The sequence below is a fragment of the Bidens hawaiensis genome, unplaced genomic scaffold, assembly GCF_021521415.1.
Source record: "Bidens hawaiensis isolate Kalapana, Puna unplaced genomic scaffold, B.hawaiensis_p1.1 tig00020321_1, whole genome shotgun sequence".
Taxonomy (NCBI): Eukaryota; Viridiplantae; Streptophyta; class Magnoliopsida; order Asterales; family Asteraceae; genus Bidens; species Bidens hawaiensis.
In genome coordinates, this window is record NW_027493087.1 from 189,938 (window position 1) to 209,047 (window position 19,110).

General features: G+C 33.8%; 1 protein-coding gene across 1 annotated transcript; it reads right to left on the reverse strand.

The window, feature by feature from the left end:
- Positions 1–15,241: 15,241 nt before the first annotated feature.
- Positions 15,242–17,805, reverse strand: LOC143560253 (rho GDP-dissociation inhibitor 1-like). The gene is made up of 5 exons (XM_077048591.1): positions 17,333–17,805; positions 17,090–17,156; positions 16,687–16,905; positions 16,477–16,601; positions 15,242–15,576 (listed from the first exon to the last, which is right to left on the reverse strand). Exons 1-5 carry the CDS (start codon positions 17,543–17,545, stop codon positions 15,496–15,498), a joined length of 705 nt encoding a protein of 234 aa, XP_076904706.1. The 5' UTR covers positions 17,546–17,805; the 3' UTR covers positions 15,242–15,495.
- Between the last annotated feature and the right edge of the window lie 1,305 nt (positions 17,806–19,110).

Sequence of the window (19,110 nt, forward strand, 5' to 3'; positions counted from 1 at the left end):
TTCGTAGTTCGACTCGTTCAAGGTACGTTTATAGTTAGAAATCGTTCGTGTAGGTTCGGGTTGATTTGAGAAATGATAGATCTGAGTTTGTATGGTAAAAACGAATCCAACAAAGCTAATCTTACTGAGAATGGTTATGATTTGATGGGTTAATCGATTGATAAAAAGAACCCGTAACATATATGCCTAAATCGCACCCTTTAAACATCGATGTTAGGTCGATTTGATGGTTGGGGTTTGTAGGCGCTGGTCAGACGATCTCGTAGGTACCTAAATCGAGCTATTTGGTTAAGAAACGAAGGTGATTAAGGGATTTAAGAACGAACAGTAGCTGCAGACGACAACTTCGCCTGCAAGCTAAGTTCGCCTGATGAACTTCGCCTGCAAGCTAAGTTCGCCTGATGACAACTTCGCCTAAAGCCAAGTTCGCCTGACGACAACTTCGCCTAAAGCCAAGTTCGCCTGATGACAACTTCGCCTAAAGCCAAGTTCGCCTGATGACAACTTCGCCTAAAGCTAAGTTCGCCTAAGGTTTAACTTCGCCTAAAGCTAAGTTCGCCTAAGGTTTAACTTCGACTAAAGTCAAGTTCGATTAGAGAATAGATTAAAACGATAAGTAAAAGTAAGCTAATACTAGGCCACCAGATTAGATCAGGCGAGTATTGATACGTGTAACTTATACAGTCAGCCGAGCACAGTTAAAGAATGGATTTACAACTATCAGAGGAAGAAGCAGAGTTCAGGTGAGTTTCTAGCCCCATTCCTTGTTATGTTTTCGGGGCTGTGTGCATACTCGATGTGTTGTTAATACATTTATCCTAAGTGATAAGTGTATGCCATATGTGATATATGTGATGGATATGAATGATTGCTTGTCGGTACGCGAACGATCTTCGGATATTGCGCGTACTGTCAGGTTAAAAATAAAGGTACGAATATTATATATCGAAGATGTATGAATATTACAAATGAATACTTGTCGGGGCGTGAACGATCTTCGGATATTGCACGTAGCGACAAGGGGTATGGTTGTTAAATGAAGGATGTAGAGAACGCCTAGAGTGTTTTTATGCTATAATGTAATTATTGTATATGTGAAGTATGTGTATACAGGTACACGAATGGTATGTGAGTTCTACGTTCGACATAATAAGTTAGGATGGCAAATCCCTCTAACTTCTGTTAGACATAGACTTGGCAGGTGATGGCGTAGTTAAGGACTGCGAGCCTTATACGTGATGTAGATGATAGATGTAGACGTAGATAGGGACGGTGGGCCTTATACGTGTTATAGGAGATAGACGCCAACGTAGATAAGGACTGCGGACCTTATACGTAACGTAGATAAGGACTGCGGACCTTATACGTAATATAGATAGGCGTCAGCACAGGAAAGGACTGTGGACCTTATACGTGCTTTAGCATAGGGGAGGACTGCGGACCTCGTACGTGCTATGAATTAGGTTGCAACATAGGGAAGGATCGTGGACCTTGTACGTGTTGTGGATGTATGATGGTATATGGAAGGACCGCGGACCTTGTACGTACCATGAATGGTGAACATAGGTAAGGACTGCGGACCTTTTACGTGTTCACGATCGTGAGTACAGGTATAGACGGCGGACTATGAACGTACTCTCGGTAGACTGAGGTTAGTGATTGTAGATATGTATGTATGTATGGTAGCAAGTATGTATGTAGAACAGAAGGGTAACTAGTGAAGTATGGATATGTATCTTCGGATATGTATGTATGTGTTGTATTGTATGGCGTACGATTAACTAGAACTCACTCAGCGTAGCTGACTTTTAGTATGCACGCAGGTGAGTAGGATGAGGCAGCTCGCTTGAGGAGACACGTGGCACTGAATAAGAGGCTGGCATCGGAAGACTCAAGACGTTTAAGTTAATGTTCGTTAATTTTGAAAGACAAAATGATGTTTTAAGACAAGACGTGTTTTGTTACGAAATGTTTTATGAAAGCTTTTATATTCCGCGAATGTTTTAATTAACTCTGATATTTAGAACTGCGTTTATGAGTAAATCCAACGCTAAAGTAGGGCTACCGGGTGCGGGGCCTTACAAAGATATGCCTGGCTTTACTAGTTCTCCACCGCGCCCTAGGCGATCGTATATCCTTCGAGATCGTCTGGATGCGAATGATCGTTTGATGAAGGACTGCTTCAACGACAGACTTAGATTCGACGACGTTATGTTTGAACATTGTTTTCGGTTGTCTAGACGTTTATTTTTGCGCATCGCGGGAGATTTGGAGCGAGAGTATACATATTTTCAGCAAAACCCCGACGCAAGAGGATATTTAGGATTCACTGTGATCCAAAAGCGTACTTCGGCGCTACGCATCCTCGCATACGTCAACACAACCGACATCAATAACGAATATTTAAAGATGGTTGATAAAATGACTCAAGACTCGTTGAAGAATTTTTGCATCGGTAAATTTTAAATTGTCTAAACGTATGGTCTTAAATTGTTTATATTAATTATTTTTAAGAAAATTTTTTAATAATTTATTTCTATAGGAATATTACAATTATACGGTGGTCGTTATATGAGGATTCCAACTTCAAACGACCTAACTCACATTCACATATACTTTGTACACGAAAGCAAACATTCTTTTTCAGGCATGATCGGGAGTATACATTGCATGCATTGGGAGTGGGCCAACTGTCCAACCGCATGGCGAGGTCAATACACTCATAGTGCCCATGAAGTACCAACGGTTACTCTTCAAACCATTGTTGGTCGGCCAACTTCGGCTCCATCAGGTCCAACAACGATATAAACGTTCTCAATGTGTCGCCCGTGCTAGAGTATTACATGAGCCGTAGCATACCGGTCTTACTGTTTTATGCCAACGGTACCTATTATCGCCACGAATACTATTTGGGAATGGGATATATCTGTTACTCGATCATCGTCAAAACGTTTCAAGACCCGGTCGAAGAAAAAAAGAGAATACTTTAAGAAAAGGTAAGAGTCCGCACGAAAGGATATCAAGAGGTGTTTCGAGATTCTAAAAAAACGTTGGCATTATGTGAAAAACCCATGTCGTGTATGGTCGAGGGCAAAATTGAGCGATGTCATGTATACATGTATCATATTGTATAATATGATTTTAGAAGACAAGAGTAGAGCAATATGCCAAAACTATATACCAGGGATCGTTTCAGAACAATTCCCTTAACCAACCGAAGAACAACAAACACGATACGTTCACGAGCTCACATCAAGTGAGATACATAACCAACTTTAGGCGAATTTGGTTCAACACGTTTGTGATTATCGTCCCATTGAAGTCGAAAACGAGGACGAAGACGAGGAGGAAGACAAAGACGAGGAGGAGGACGAAGACGAAGATGACGAATAAATTAGTATTTTTATATACATTTTTTATTTTATTTTTTGGTGTGTTTTTAATTTATTTTGTATTTAATTAATTATATAAATTTTAATAAATTAATGGTTTTTTTATATGTTTAATTTAATTATAAAAAGAAAATAAGAAAATGTGACATGACAAAGGTTAGGCTACAACACCATTACACTCTAAGAAAAAACTCACTATTTGCTGACTGAAATCCACGTATCACAAGTCACCCCATTTTTATAGTTTATCCACCGTACATACCTAACAAACTTCGTAACAATAGTCATGCCTACCAGGTTACCACTACGTCACACTCTCCTTATGTAATGCATTAATTATTCCCTGCTGACGTGGCCTATTTGATATAGTCATTCCAACGGATTGGAGGTTTAAGATCTTGCTATTGTCTTTTCTCACGTTGGGCCAATGGTTGGTAACTGGGCTGTGTACTTAGGCTAACCGATTGTGTAAACTTTAACAAGTAGGCTTGACAGCTGTTCAAACAAAATTAATATTTACTAATTACGCCAATTGTAAACACTAAACAGAACTATAAAAATCACATGCACAAAATATTCCTCTATATATAATTTATTTTTGAGATTTTGAAGATATATACACAGTTGATATGTTTGATAGAAATGATGTATGAGTATTTTTTCTTTTGTGTGATCAAAATGATGTATGCGTACGTATTTTCTATTCTTGTCGTAAATGTTCTATCGGAAATACTTATTTATTTGACAGTATGTTCTATATACAAGACTAAGAAAAATGGACCCTGGTCGATTAACAATTCGAGTCATACAAATCACTATTATGAGAGATCATTTTGTTTAAACCGCTTTAAAAACCGTTCCAACTCCATATACTCAACTTCTTGCTTCTTGATTTTTTCAGTTCCGTTTGCAAAAATCTTTCTCCATTTTCTATCATCATGACTCAAGATGATTGATTGACGATTAATTAAGTCACATATTACTGGTGAAATTTTCTAAACTCGTGTTTTAAGTGTTGAATATCGCGACAAAAAAGTAAAAATAAAAATAAACATGTAGCTGTTTTGTTGGCATTTTGTTATACAAAATTCTAGCTCCTTACTAGTTTTTAATTGATATATATATTCTTGGTAGGTCAAAAAAAAGAAAAAAAGAAAATTAATAGTACATACTTCCAACAGTTCGTGTTATCTTGAAACCCCAAACAAAAATAAAAATATTGGCTACATGCATGCAGTCCGGCATGAATTGGGTGCATGGTAGGAATATCAGTATATCGTTCATTGTCTTCTCATTTATCTTTTCGTTTAGCATTTACACATACTAGCAAATCTATTGATATTTTAAATGACACAAAAATTATTTATGAATTAAGATTTTTTTTTCTCTCTATAGCATTAAAAACAAAGAAATGATAATAACTACTTAGCAATGGATAAACTGTCTGGAAAACACCCAGGGTCGTCTCTAAGATTTTAAGTGTCAAAGACGAGTATAAAAAAACAAGTCTCATAAACAGGCTAATTGCTAAATTAATAAGCCCTATTTTCATATTTTTTTACCCAATTAAAAATTAACACACAAATTGATAAATTATTAAGCCCGTTTTTCGGATTTCTTTTGACCCAGTTACGTATAAACAAACCAATTGCTAAATTAGCAGACCTTTTTCCCTTTTTATTTGCTTATTTTCACTTGTTAATGTTTTAAAATAATTGTTATATATCTATATACAAAGAATAAAAACTTTTGTGGCCGTGAAACTGAAACCGTGCGCTAAACGCATGTTAGGCCCAACATGAGGTATGGGCCCACCATGTAAACATTACTAACATACTAGTAGGTTTTCGACACAATATCACGTCAGAAAAATGTCACAAACTAGCAATTATGACGCAATGTGCATGTCGGAAAAAACATGGTCTGAAATTCTTTGGCAAAATTCAAACGCAACATTCCGTCGCAAATTGAAAGCTAGTAGAAAGTGAAATCTAGAAAACGATCGAGTAGAGTTCGGGGAACAAGATTCGGGTTCTGCGTTTCAACAACTCCACATTAATTCCGGCATCAAACCACTCTACCTCCGACAAATTAACATTAAATGTATTAGGTGATTCACTAGGAGAACACGAGGTTGTTTTTGTTTCTTTCTTCTCATGGACCGGCCCACCTTGACCGGCCACGTCACTTTCTCACGGAACGAATCATACTCATGTCGGATTATCAAAAGACAAAAATTACGATTAGACATATACATATATACAAATTGATAACTTTTATTAACTTAATTTATTAGCTTTTTGTTGACAAATAATAAAGATCAATAAAGTTAAGTAGTATGTTTTAAGAAATGTCCATTAGCCACTCCAGTAAAATAAACATCTTATGGTTTTTGGTGGGTGGCTTGTGTGTATCTGGATTATGGAGTGTCTTGTTTTAGGCGCTTTTGCGTCGTTTATTTATAAAAGTTTACCGTTCGAAAATAATAATAATAATAATAATAATAATAATAATAATAATAATAATAATAATATTTTAGTCAATTTTTTTAAATTATTTTGGTAATTTTATTTCAAATTTGTAAAAATCCACACTATACACGCATGAATGTAATTTCTTTTATCAAAATGATTATGGTCATTCTTATTTTAGTGGGTGGCAAGGTGATTATGATATGAAATAGGAAGTCATTGATTCAAACCCTATATAATGTAACAATTCTGTTAAAAAATAAAGAAAACAAAAAAACAAAATGATTATGTTTTGTTGGAAAACTAAAAAATGATGTATCATTTATGTATAGGTAGGAAGTATAAGTTTCTCATCATAGATACAAGTTTAATCCATACTTACAACTTTGGGGAAACATGGTGGCCCAATAAAGGAACACTGAGATTTTTGTTGATCTCCAGTTTGATCTTAAGGGCGTTCGGGTTTTTACTACCAATGGGCTTTCAGGTGGGTGAGTTTTTCTCAAAACTGGAGATAACTTAAAGGCGCTTAAGGGCTCCGTACGGCTGGGTTGGGTCGGCTGGCGGTAGCCTTTTGTCATTGGGTCACCCCGTTCGGAGTACCTATGTATTCTTTGTTTGTTGGCCGTTCAAAAAAATATCATTTAGTTTAGTTTATGTCTTCACAAGAAATAAGAGAGCTTCCAAAGACGAAATAAATTTATCGATAATCATTCGGTGAATTGAAGGTAAATCCGTTGGATCCATGCCAAACATGCGTAAACATTTCAGCAACGGATGACCAACAATCGAAGGATGTTCTCAAGTAACATGCCAGCTCTTTGTGGTGATCTATCGATGATTAATCACGCATTAACCCGTCAACTCTTAAAAATGTTCAAATTTCATACAATAATTTTTTCGGTACATGAAATGTCCATCTATAGAATACACTCCTGAGCTAAGTTTAGTGATATGGTGTTTGTTTATTTATAAATGTTTTAGTAGATTTAAATCCTTGCAATTACAAAGTGAGAAGTGTTTTTTAAAAGATAAAAAAATTATTGTTAAAACATGAAACTATTAAACACAATAATTAAATAAATAAAGCGAAGAGTTGGTCAAAGAAATAACCCCACGTACGCCTGTGTAGTCTGAAGTGAATTCGCATGTTTTCTCGATCATCTAAAGCCATTATTATTGACTATATATGTATAGAGTATTGGTGGAACCAACCCACGAGTTAGTACCCTCTAATTAATTAAATAATATGTGCATGTTATTTGTGCTATGAGAAATAGTATGCACTATTTACATTTATAATATAAAAAATGTCCTCAGTTAATATATATATATATACTATTTATCTTGAACAAGGGCTAAACGATATTGCTTTATAACTAGATTAAGCTAATCGTTGTTGCAAACAGTTTAGATGATGAAATTAATAACATTTAGATATCCTTTATCTTTCAAGGATTATAGCCAGGCCCATAAATCTCATTAGATGTAAGTTGAAAATCATCAAGGTAACGGCAACTCGAATGAATAAGGTAATTCCTAGGATTATAGGGGTTGAACAGACGGCTTTATGCCGAAGGGAAGAATATATTTTGATGGCCACAATATCATCAATGAGGCTATTCAGGTTGTCAAAATAATCAAAGATAAAAACTATGATTTATATTTAGTGGACTTCCACAAAGCTTTTGACTCTTTATATTTATGGTTTGTTGATTTGACAATTGAGCAAATGGGATTTGGAGTGAAGTGAGTGTATTATGTGGGGGGGGGGGGGGGGTGGTTTGGGGTTGTGGTTGTTTAGGGGTGTTGAGTTTAGCAATGGCTCACCAACCTTTGAATATTGAAATTTAACATAAAAGGAGGTGTGAAACAAGGGTATTGCGAACCTCACATTGGCTCTTGTTGAACGACGGAGCCAATGTGGAAACAACAGCCACTCCTATTTGGAGCAAAGAAAATTGCACGAAGATTTAGGTCCATCCTCCAAACTCTTCCCTGTTTTGGTGAAGATCTTTTGTGTTTAACACATTACTTAAATCCAACTCATTTTTCAAAACACACAACATTTAGGATTTCTATCACTCTCACAAAGTTTTGATGCTTTCAACAAAAAATGATCTACCTCACGCGGTGTGGAAAATCAAGGTTCGACCCTGAAAAGTCACAAGAATAAATCCAAACAACTCAAACCACAACCATATACTTTTAACAGTTTCGATCGCACCAACATACTTTCTACAATTCCAACAACAAAACATTTTCCCCGACAACCAATTCACCCAAAGTAACAAAACGTCCAACAATCGATCACCATCCTTTTCCATTCTTATCAAACAAATTCCTACAACCCCAAACACCAATTTTACATAAGTATCGTTAACCATTCAATTATGAATATGAAGATTCTAGTGACATGTACAATATGAGGATGTATTCAAATTGTCAATTAAAGTGGTGTCCCGTTCTTCTAATTTGTGCCCCTAGTAAAAGAACAAGGATGATATGCCCAATTTTTGAACGTAGACGTTAACCTCGATGAAAATGAGCAACACGTCTTTAAAGAACTTGAAAAACCAACACGAAATAAGTATAGATGTAGCAAGGGTTACATATTTCAACACTTTCTTGAAAATCGAGGCTGAGGATCGAAAGCGAATACGAGCTGAGAAGTTACATGTACCCTCCAACGGAAGGAACAACATGTACATGCTAATTTGATGCAAAGACTTCAACAAATATATGTTGGACTAAACAGAAGCATTGTTGAATGCAGTGTCATCACGGAACATGAAATAGCTAGATGTTTAAGAATGGACATTTGATAACTTCTTTTAATGTTAATGAAAATTTCAATGTAATATTTGCTTTTGGTTAATTAATAAATTAAATGTTATTTTGTTTATTTTTATGTTTTAAAATTAATTCAATATTTATAATTAACAGGTTAATTGAATATATGATCCTAAAGAAACTATAAATATGAGGTGGTATTTGGGGAGGGTTTTATATCTATCTATAATATATATAAACGAAAACATAAAAATCTTACGTGTCGAGATGTGGTCGCTCTCTCTTTCTTTGGAGTCACCAGATTTGCTTGATTTTTAATTGAAGGCTTCTCATGTATTTGACTCGAATTCACAGGTATGAGTCTTATCAAACCCAGATATTTCTTAAACGAGTTATAACATCTCATTAAATTAAAAACTAATATCACCAAATATTTGATACAAAAATCCTATAAAGTAGGAAAATACTAAAAATTAATATCTGATTTATTTAAAAAAAGATATATGTTATTTATAATTAAAAAACCAATTTTATAGTAAAAAAAATAAACAGGTCTTGGGTCCCATCAAACTCATATAACTTTTAAACCGGGTTATAGCATCATAATTCACAACTATTTCTTTTATTGAGATTAATCTAGTCTATATGTTAAAAATGTTTAAAATTGTAACAAGTAAAATGTAGAAATAAATAGCTCCTATTTTTTTTTATCACAACACTATAGCATCATAATTCATAACTATTCCTATATTATCTCCTAATATTATTTTAGAATCTCAAAATGAGTTCCGTTTTAAGTGCCCATATTGACAAGAAACCTTCATCATCCCATTGCAACACCCTCTCTCTCTCTCTCTCTCTCTCTCTCTCTCACACACACACACACACACTATGTGTATCAATATATGTATATAGACACCTTCATTTGTAATTTGACTCCAAATTCATGAAGAGCAAGAAGAAATTAGTTCATCATCACAAGATGGACAACTTCGGTTTGTATAATATTAATAACACTCATCACCAAATCATCAAGAAAACATACCAATCAACACTATCCTTCACTGCTTCATGATATCCATATTTGTTTTCTCCCAGCGAAGGCGAAGACTTCGCCGGGCGTATTAATTAAGTTTTTTTCTTCACCGGCGTACAAGGGAAAGCCAGGCATTGTTTCATCATCTTTTTTTTTATATATATTCTTATTGTCACTCTTTACTATTGCTACTTTAACATTATGCAATTATATATTGTGAAATAAATATTTGGCTGGTTTTCCAGGTTGATCTATAAATTTTGCTATGTTAACCTTAATTAAGTTGTACATAAATGTGGTAGATTATGCATGTTGTTTTTATTTTTGCTTATATGGATGCTTTATTTCATTATTTGTGTATATTTAGTGTAACTAAGACAATAATTAAAAGCATTAAGCAACAATTAATACGCCAAACACCGTAATGTGACCAACATTACTACCAAAATATATTAATATATAAAAAAATGGTAGGCCGGTAGCATAATGTTATAATTCTGAATTCTGTGTTTATGATTTTCTTAAATTTGTTTTATTTATGAATTCTGTGTTGATGTTTGTCTAAATTTTGTTTAATGTATTTTTAAAGTGATTATATTCTATAATTTATATAATCATTCTTAACAAAGCTAAGTTATTTGACAATGTGATAATACCTAATCCGGTTGCACAAGAGCCATTGCATCCGGTGCTAAGGTGTGGATGTTTTGTATCAATTGAGCAAAGACGAGTCGTAACTCGATAAGGATATATACATATATATATGTATAATATCTTGAGGACAACCTAAAATATGAATGTTGAGAAAATATAACCAGATAATTATATAACTGATATTTAAATTATATTTCTAATCAGAGTATTAGATTATAATTAAATAAGTAGTTAATATTAATCAACTTGTTATGTCTAAGGCCTATAACTTATCATTTGCACCTTAATACTTCATGAACTAGTTGCTGCTCACTTCATACTCGGTCTATGTACACACTCATTACATTTTACTCCATATCTTTTTGTGTTCTTTGGAAACTAATAATAATAATAATAATAATAATAATAATAATAATAATAATAATACTTGAAAAACATGAATCCAGTAAATTTTATAAACATATTATACATCTTTAGTCATAAATAACAAACATATATACCTCTTTTTTTTTGGAACGACCAACTAAGTAACGCCGGGTACTTCGTGCCTCTTTAGCCATCCGAATTCAAAAAATAAACAAATAAATAAAGTAATGATTTTCTTTTACTTTGTATGATTTTGTCACATATTTTGTAAGTGTATCTGGTGGTTTAACAAATCATAAAAACAATAAACTACCTACTTTTATGTATGATTACAACATATATTCATGCCTTTCATACAATATATAAGCTTTCCAAACATAAATAATAAGTTTGTGATTGTATGCTTACTTTTAAATATATATGGTTTAAAAAATAGTTTAACAACTACGTGCGATACGGGCGAGGTGAGTGGAGGCATTAGATTAGACATTATATATGTGTGTGGTTTGACTTTTGGTGAACGCAGATGGGTGGCGTGGGATAGGTTTTTATGTTTGGTTTTCCACCAACACTTTTCAAAATCACACGGCTGACATTCCGCCCGAGGTTTTATCTACTACAATCTTTTGACTCCTTGTCCCAAACCAATTAATATGATCTATATGTAGTTAATTTATAAAATTTCAAATGCCTTATGCAAGGTATACACTCCTTAACTTTACGTAGGTATCAAATCATCTACTTTATCTCACTTGATTCCATCTTAATCTAAGAAAATTGTTTAACCTCTCTTTACCTCTCTTAATTTATGTAAAATTGATTCTTAAATTATTTTATGTATGTATAGAATTTTAAAGCTCGTTAATATTTTAACCCATATTACATTTAACGCCTCTTAACCCATGAAGGGGGTGGTATGTCACTTGTTAACATTTGCCACTTGTTAACATAAGCTATTGAACTTATGGTCTATTGACATGGGATGATAGTTAAAGTTTGACAGGATCATCTCTAAGAATTTAAATGTCTCGGCCATACCGAAATAAAAAAAGACTCGTAGGCCTTAACAAGTAACGAAACAAAAAGGCCTGTGGGCCTGATACTTCAAATGAGTTATGGGTAAAAATGACCCAATATATAATAAGAGAATTAAGACTTGCACCTATTTTATAATAAAATTCAAAAAAATAAAAAAAAATATATACAACATACCTAGTAAGAAATCATGTCAATACAAAGCTATTTGGAGGGTCTAGTGAGATGTAGAAAAACTGTACATTTATCCCAAAGAATAAAGATGTTGCTTTCGAAGAGACGCCCAACTCCAATATAAAAGCTATTTATATAATAACTTATTTGTTCCCCTGAAAACAAGTTCTCGGCCGGTCGTTCGGGTTACTGAACCCACCAACCGGCCCTGAGATACTTGAGGTCTAGGGTTCGAGACCTGACTTAAAAGGGTTCTTCCCACATTGATGAATTTCCTTCTTAATAAAATTCCTGAATGAATCAGGTCTGAATAATTAAAATAATATGAACGATCGAAATTATACTTAATTCACGAATAACAAGGATCAATATTCCCTATTTTAAATTATTACTTTGACTAATGATCATCGTATCAACAAATATTGTTTATTTTTAATGGGATTCTAATGGATTTGTATCTATCGGTAGTGAATACTTATTAGAAAGATTGATTAACTATGAAGTTATTCTTTTATCAATAAGCAATGCCTACAAAAGTGTCAATAGTATTAATTAAGATACGGCAGCTAATTTTGTTTCTCTAGGATATCTTCTCAATATCATGTGAAAGACTAGATTTTCATGTCTAGATGGATGACCAAAACTAATATCACTAAACTTAATTTGTAATTAACAAAAATTGTTATTGAAAAATTGGATGCATAAAAATATTGTATTTAATTCACAACTGGAGTATATATAACTACACAGACAAAATTTTAGACTCAATTTTGATGGAATTTTACTTGATTATTATTATCTTGTCATGAAAAAAGCTTTTGGAAAACCAGTTTGGTTTTTCTTTTACACTAATTTTAAAAGGAAATTTATACTTATATGTACATATATGAGATATATGCTTATGATTTATAGGTTTTATATTCTCTCTTTTTTATGTTTTGCAACGAACTAAAATTCGTCGAAAGTGTATCTAAGGCGAATGAAACGTGGATACTCAAAGTTGAGTATTAGTGAAAGGTTATCCCACAAAGGCGAGTAAACAAACATAACAACCACACATACGCATGCACATGGAGTGTTGCAAGTTTCGTTTGAAAATTTTAGAAAACTTGTGAGTTCGTGAATGCCCCCGAGCTACATACACGAATGTCAAAACACAGCTCATGAGATCGTAAGTTGGGTGTCAATTATTCAGAGCTAGTGTAAATATTGTTAATATTGTAACATCTGACTCCTTGTACCACGAGCATTATCCGATTATGGAGTTCTTCTCTTGTCCACTAGCATTAAGCCCAAAGGGCATTGGTGATTTAAAAAGCGGGGTATTTACTTATGAATCAATAATCTCTCATATCTACGACCAATGTCAGATTGACCTAAGGTGAAGTATAGGAAAGTAGTTAGCCCAAACCAATTGAGACAACATTTAATGGGCTAAACTGGTTATGTATTGATAATTGATGGGTAAAGTTAGAGGTTATCTTTTCATTTAGCATTTTGTTTGTTGTTTTGTTTCGAATGGAAGTAAATAATCTAATAGAAAGTTTCATTTATTTCGTTGATATTAAGAAGAAAAAGGCCGTATAAAAAAGGTAAAACTAAAAGCTATTTGCCATCACCATAAACTACTCATAATGTAATGTTAATGGAACATGGTGGGATGATCCACGTGTGCATCCACATCTATACAACTCACATATCATAATGTTTTCTAGTCACTACTTTGGTGGGATGAACACGGATTTCATATAAGTGTGTCCTCTTGAGAGTTTCGATTCGATCCTCACAAGTACAAAAGTCTGTAAATATGGTGAGAATCATTGTAAGAGGATTTGAACTCGTAAGGAGACCTTTCCGAACTAGTAATAAGCAGGTGAGTCAGTGCATATACAGACACCGTTCAAAATAACATATCATGATATTTAGGAAACTTTTTGGCTTCGGTACCATAAGAGGTTGGGTAAAATTTTCGGTTTTGCCTTAAATGTGCATCATAAGAAATTGAAGATGGGTAGTGACTGCATGTTTGATAACGACTTTGAAGCTTAATATCAACCTTGTGTCGTGGTAGTATCCGTGAAGTTGTGCATCTTGTAATTTGATCAAATTTTAATACTTTGGGAGCTACTTAGTTTGCTATAAAATAGGAAATCTAATACGTACTAATGTAACTGCCATAATTGTTTATGAAGCATGGCAACATTTCATCTGAATTAGTGTGCTGGTTTGACACCTATACAAATAAATCATTTGGTCACACACCAAATTCATTCTTCATTCTCTGATATATGTTTTTTGACTTATCCAATTATTGATTTCGTGTATAAGCGATATACTTAAACCTAAAAGTTATCACACGACTCAAAAATTGACCTGAATATCAAATTGAAAACACGAAACCTATGTATAGAGGAATCATGACCTTTCAAATGGACACAAAACCACACTCAATAGTGTAATGGTTCGTTTGTAACCATTCTTTTAACTACCATTGATTTGCTGGTAACCGTCACAACTCACAACTATCTTGTAAATTAATGGCTCATCGCCTAAAGGTGTACAAATCGGGTTTAAATACCCGGGTTCGGGTATAGAACCGGTTCGGTATGCCCGGGTATTGGTAATAATCGGGTCGGGTTCGGGTCGGGTATTGCCTCTAAAAACCATACCCTATGCATCGGGTTCGGGTCGAGTATAGAACCGGGTATTTGAATACCCTATTATCGGGTATTGAAAAACTCTATTTACGGGTTTTTTTCTGGGTTTTTTTCGGGTATAGATTGGATTTTTTTAAAATTTGAACTTTTTAGGGGTATTTTTAGGGTATTTTTAAGGTATTTTTCGGGCATACATCGGTTATTTGAAATACCCGGTTTCGGGTATTGGAAAAAACCCGGTTCCGGGTATGGAACCAGTTCGGGTTTTCGGGTATTAACGGGTATAAATCGTGTCCGGTTTGGGTTTTAGTGCCAAAATGCATACCCTATCCGTACCCTACGGGTAGGGTTGGGTACAGGTATTAAAAAAAACGGTTCTGGGTTTTTATATCGGGTTCGGTTCCGGATTCGGGTTTTTTGTGCACCTCCATCATCACCCATGGATATGAAATCGGTTCGGGTTTTCAGGTATTACCGGATATAAATCGGGTCCGGTTCAGGTTCGGGTTTTAGTACCGAAATTCATACTCTATCCGTACCATACGGGTAAGGTCAGGTACAAGTTAGAGTACTAAAAACTCGGGTATAAATAAAATCAGTTCCATGTTTTTTTTAAGTCCGGTTCTGGATTCGGGTTTTTTTTGCGCACCTCTAACCGTCACAACTATCTTGTTATGGCTCATCACCCATGGATATAAAACAACTAACCAATAGCCCATTAGCTATATAAGGGCCCAACAATCCAACCCATAAGAATGTAGACAATTACAAACCCCACCAACTCTATATCAATACAACATATTAAACAAAACACAAAGATTGAAGTCAAATCTAGATAAATGTTGGCATCATCACACTAAATTTAAACAATAACAAGAACCTTCAAGACTAAAGTTTGGTGTCATTTATGCTTTTGTTTATTCAGAGTTAGCCCAATCTTTCCGGATATCGAACGAATAGTTGATCTCCAAGTAGCATTTGTTGTCATCATCAACAAACTGAAAACAAAGAAAAACTATGTGTGAAGTGATAATGATAATAAGACATTATCATTTGCCCCTCAACTCATGGGCCAGCAAAATGATGGCTTTAGTTAAAAAGCATAACATAAAAAAAAAGCTCAACATGTGTCGATGATTCATGTTTGGCTGGGCTACAAAGTAACAAATATAATATATATTTTGTGACAATCGGTAAAAATCTTTTTGAACTTTTACACAAAGTTTAGATACGAGAACACGCTTTCTAACAAACAACCATTAACCATTGACGAATCCTAGAATTTTCATCAATAGGGTTGAAAACGGGCTTGGTATGAAACGGGTCACTTCAAAACCAGTCGGGTTGAAACATTTATATTAATAGTAACATTAATTTTATTTTTGTTTTATAAAATATTATTTTTAAAAATTTTAATACTTTTCAATATTGTTGGCCAAAGTTCGCTAGGGCGAAAATTTGTTTCAAACAAATTTTGGATTTAGGGTTTATTAGTTTGAGATCAAAAGTTGAAAGTTAATTCAATCAGTCATAAATACTAAAATCTCACAAATATCAAAGCTATTAAAATATCGGAGCAAGAAATACTCATTAAAAATCATTTTGGATTTCTAACAAAATTTAGACACATGATGCTAATTTTTAACAACCCATATATCTAGTGGCGGATCAAGAATTGTCTCCGGGGAGCCAAAAATGGGTTAGTTTGAAATGGATCACGCATAAGAAATTACATTAAAATGTAACATAATAAATAAATAAGATAAATAAATAGTCTACTAAAATTACCCTAACCTATAAGATATTATTTAGGAAATTTTAAATAATTTTCACTAATTTAAGATCAAAAGTAAAAAATTTAAGAAGTTGGAGCAAAATTTTGAAATGCTTTACATTACCTTTGTTTTAGCAGAATAAGATCCTCTTGCAAAGTAACCAGAAGGTGTAGTCTCTTCAGGCATTTCATAAGTGTATGTTTCTTGTTGGGGACTAAAAGTTCCAAGCATTTGTTTCACTCTATCCACTAAAACCAAGAGCACCACTTGTTCAGTTACATAATCGTCTTATACATCAAACGAAAACAATATGTACATTGTTTATACACTTACCTCTTACACCAGTTCTCCATACATTGTTAGTGTACTTTAAACCCGAAACAATATTATGCCCAACTTGAAACTTGAACCGCAAACTGTAACGACAACCTTCTTTCAACGTAAACCATAATCCTTTTGGTTTTCCATCTTCGGGTATAGCAAGAACAATATTAGGTCTCCCCGGAGATAATATTGATAGGCATGTTATTTTTACTTCTGGTTCGAGTGATTCTGTACAAATTCAACAAACTTTTATTACAAATTTATAGAAAATTAACAACCCTTTAACAAATTAACAACTTTTATACAGATTTAACAAAATTGAACAAAATTAACGAACTTTTATACAAATGTAATAACATTAACAAATTTTTATACAAATTTAACAAAATTAAATTCCAAAATAAAAGAGTACCTCCAACATCATTAATATCAAGATTTCCAAGAAGCTGTTCTTTCCACTTTCTAAGGCTTTCATCATCCTACAATCATTTGAAAAACATCATAAGAAATTTAAGATTAATGGTGTTTATATTTAAGGATGATATTTATTTACCAAAAACTGTACCATTTTCATGTTTTCAGTATCGGTACTGTTCCGTTTCAGTATTTTTCGGCATTTTCACTAGCTATAAATACTAAAACTTAAAATTTGTACCTTGTCTTTCTCAAGTTGTGACTTGAGGGTGCATTGAGGACCCAACTCAATATTATTATTACTATTATTATTGTTATCCTCAGCTTCTTCTTCACCTTCATCTTCGGTTTCATAAACCGATGATTCACTACCAACTCTCTTCATGCTATGTTTTTCTTCCTTATTTTCTTCAAACCCATTCTTGGTTTGTTCTTGTTCGACTGCTAACGACATCGTTTGATCGAAAATATTTGAGTATGTGCAAATATTCGACCTAGTGATTGACGAACTCAATGTGGATTTGAAGGCAGAAAAAGAGGAATGGAAACACTGACTGACCCAACTGGTAGAAAAAGAAAGTGTTAAGTAAAAAGTGTTGGGAAAAGTGAATAATATTGGAGTAACGGTTTTGTGACACAAAGAAGATCCAAGAAATGAGAAGAGAAAGCGATAAAATCAAGACAAAGGAAAGAAAGGTCCACCTAGAGCACGGGTAAAGGGATATTATTTATTATTTAATAGTTTTCTTTCTTTTTTTTATATAATATCTTCTAAGTTAATATATAGAGATAAACAAGGTTGGCATATGTATATACGTGTGCACGATAAGATACGAACACGAAACACGTATACATGTACATGACATGAAAACTTATCGTGTACATGTATTCCAAATCTGAACACGAACCTGTTAATACCAGGTATACACGAGAAGACACGAATTTGTTAATATCGGTGGCGCCACTGTAATTGCGAGGAGGCCTAACTGCCGGAGAATCGGAGACGTGAAGAGGTAGACCGTATAATCATAGGGCTGAGACCAGGCCCGGCTCCGAGAAAGCGAAAAAAATTTTGGGCCGAAGGCGAAATATTTTTGGGCCTTAATTAAAAATGAGTATTTTGTTGGTTTAAATAATTAAATTTATATATAGGTTTATTTGGTTATAATTTGGGTTGTGTAAAAATTTTTTGTATAAAAATAGGATTAAACATGTCTCAAATGAGACTTGAACCCGTGACCTTTTAGTTGAGAGTAATACCCCTTTGCCACTAGACCAAGTTAGTGTTGATGTAAATAGGTTTAAACATTAAATATACATATTATTTTTAATAAAACTAAATATAATTTTTTTTTTTTAAAGTTTCGGGCCTAAAGGGGTGTCGGGCATGTGGCCGTCGACCACCCTGCCACCCCTATGGGCCGGCCCTGGCTGCGACTACCGGATATGTGGAGAGAAACTATCGGAGATCCGGAGAGGGAGAATCGGAGAAGCGTTTGTGCGCCATCTACTTGATGTTGGATTGGAATGATGTGTGTTGTGTTTAATTGTTTGGTATAAAAATTGGTTAACTATTTAGGGTATATAACATATTATATAATTATATAATTTTATTTATAAAAATATCTAATCAGATACTAACGGGCAGTTAACATGTAAACAGGTATTTTACCTGTTTAGACACAAAAATTAACAAGTCAATTCGTGTCTACCTGTTTAGAACATGAAACTTGTTAAGACCATACCTGATACCTGTTCAAATCGTGTAAGTTCGTATCGTGTATTCGTGTATCGTATCTAAATTTCCTGTCTTAAGAGTTAAAATAGATTTATTGTCTTTTTAATTCGAACTTAGTGTTTTCTTTAAGCAAACTTAATTTACAAGAGACTTTGACCTTGGGTTTGATAAAATCTTGGACAAAAACTATTAAATGTAATTTTTTTTTCTCGTTGATTAATTATGATTTAATATGTATTAAATCAGTTATTTTTTATCTCAACTCAATAGGTCATATATAC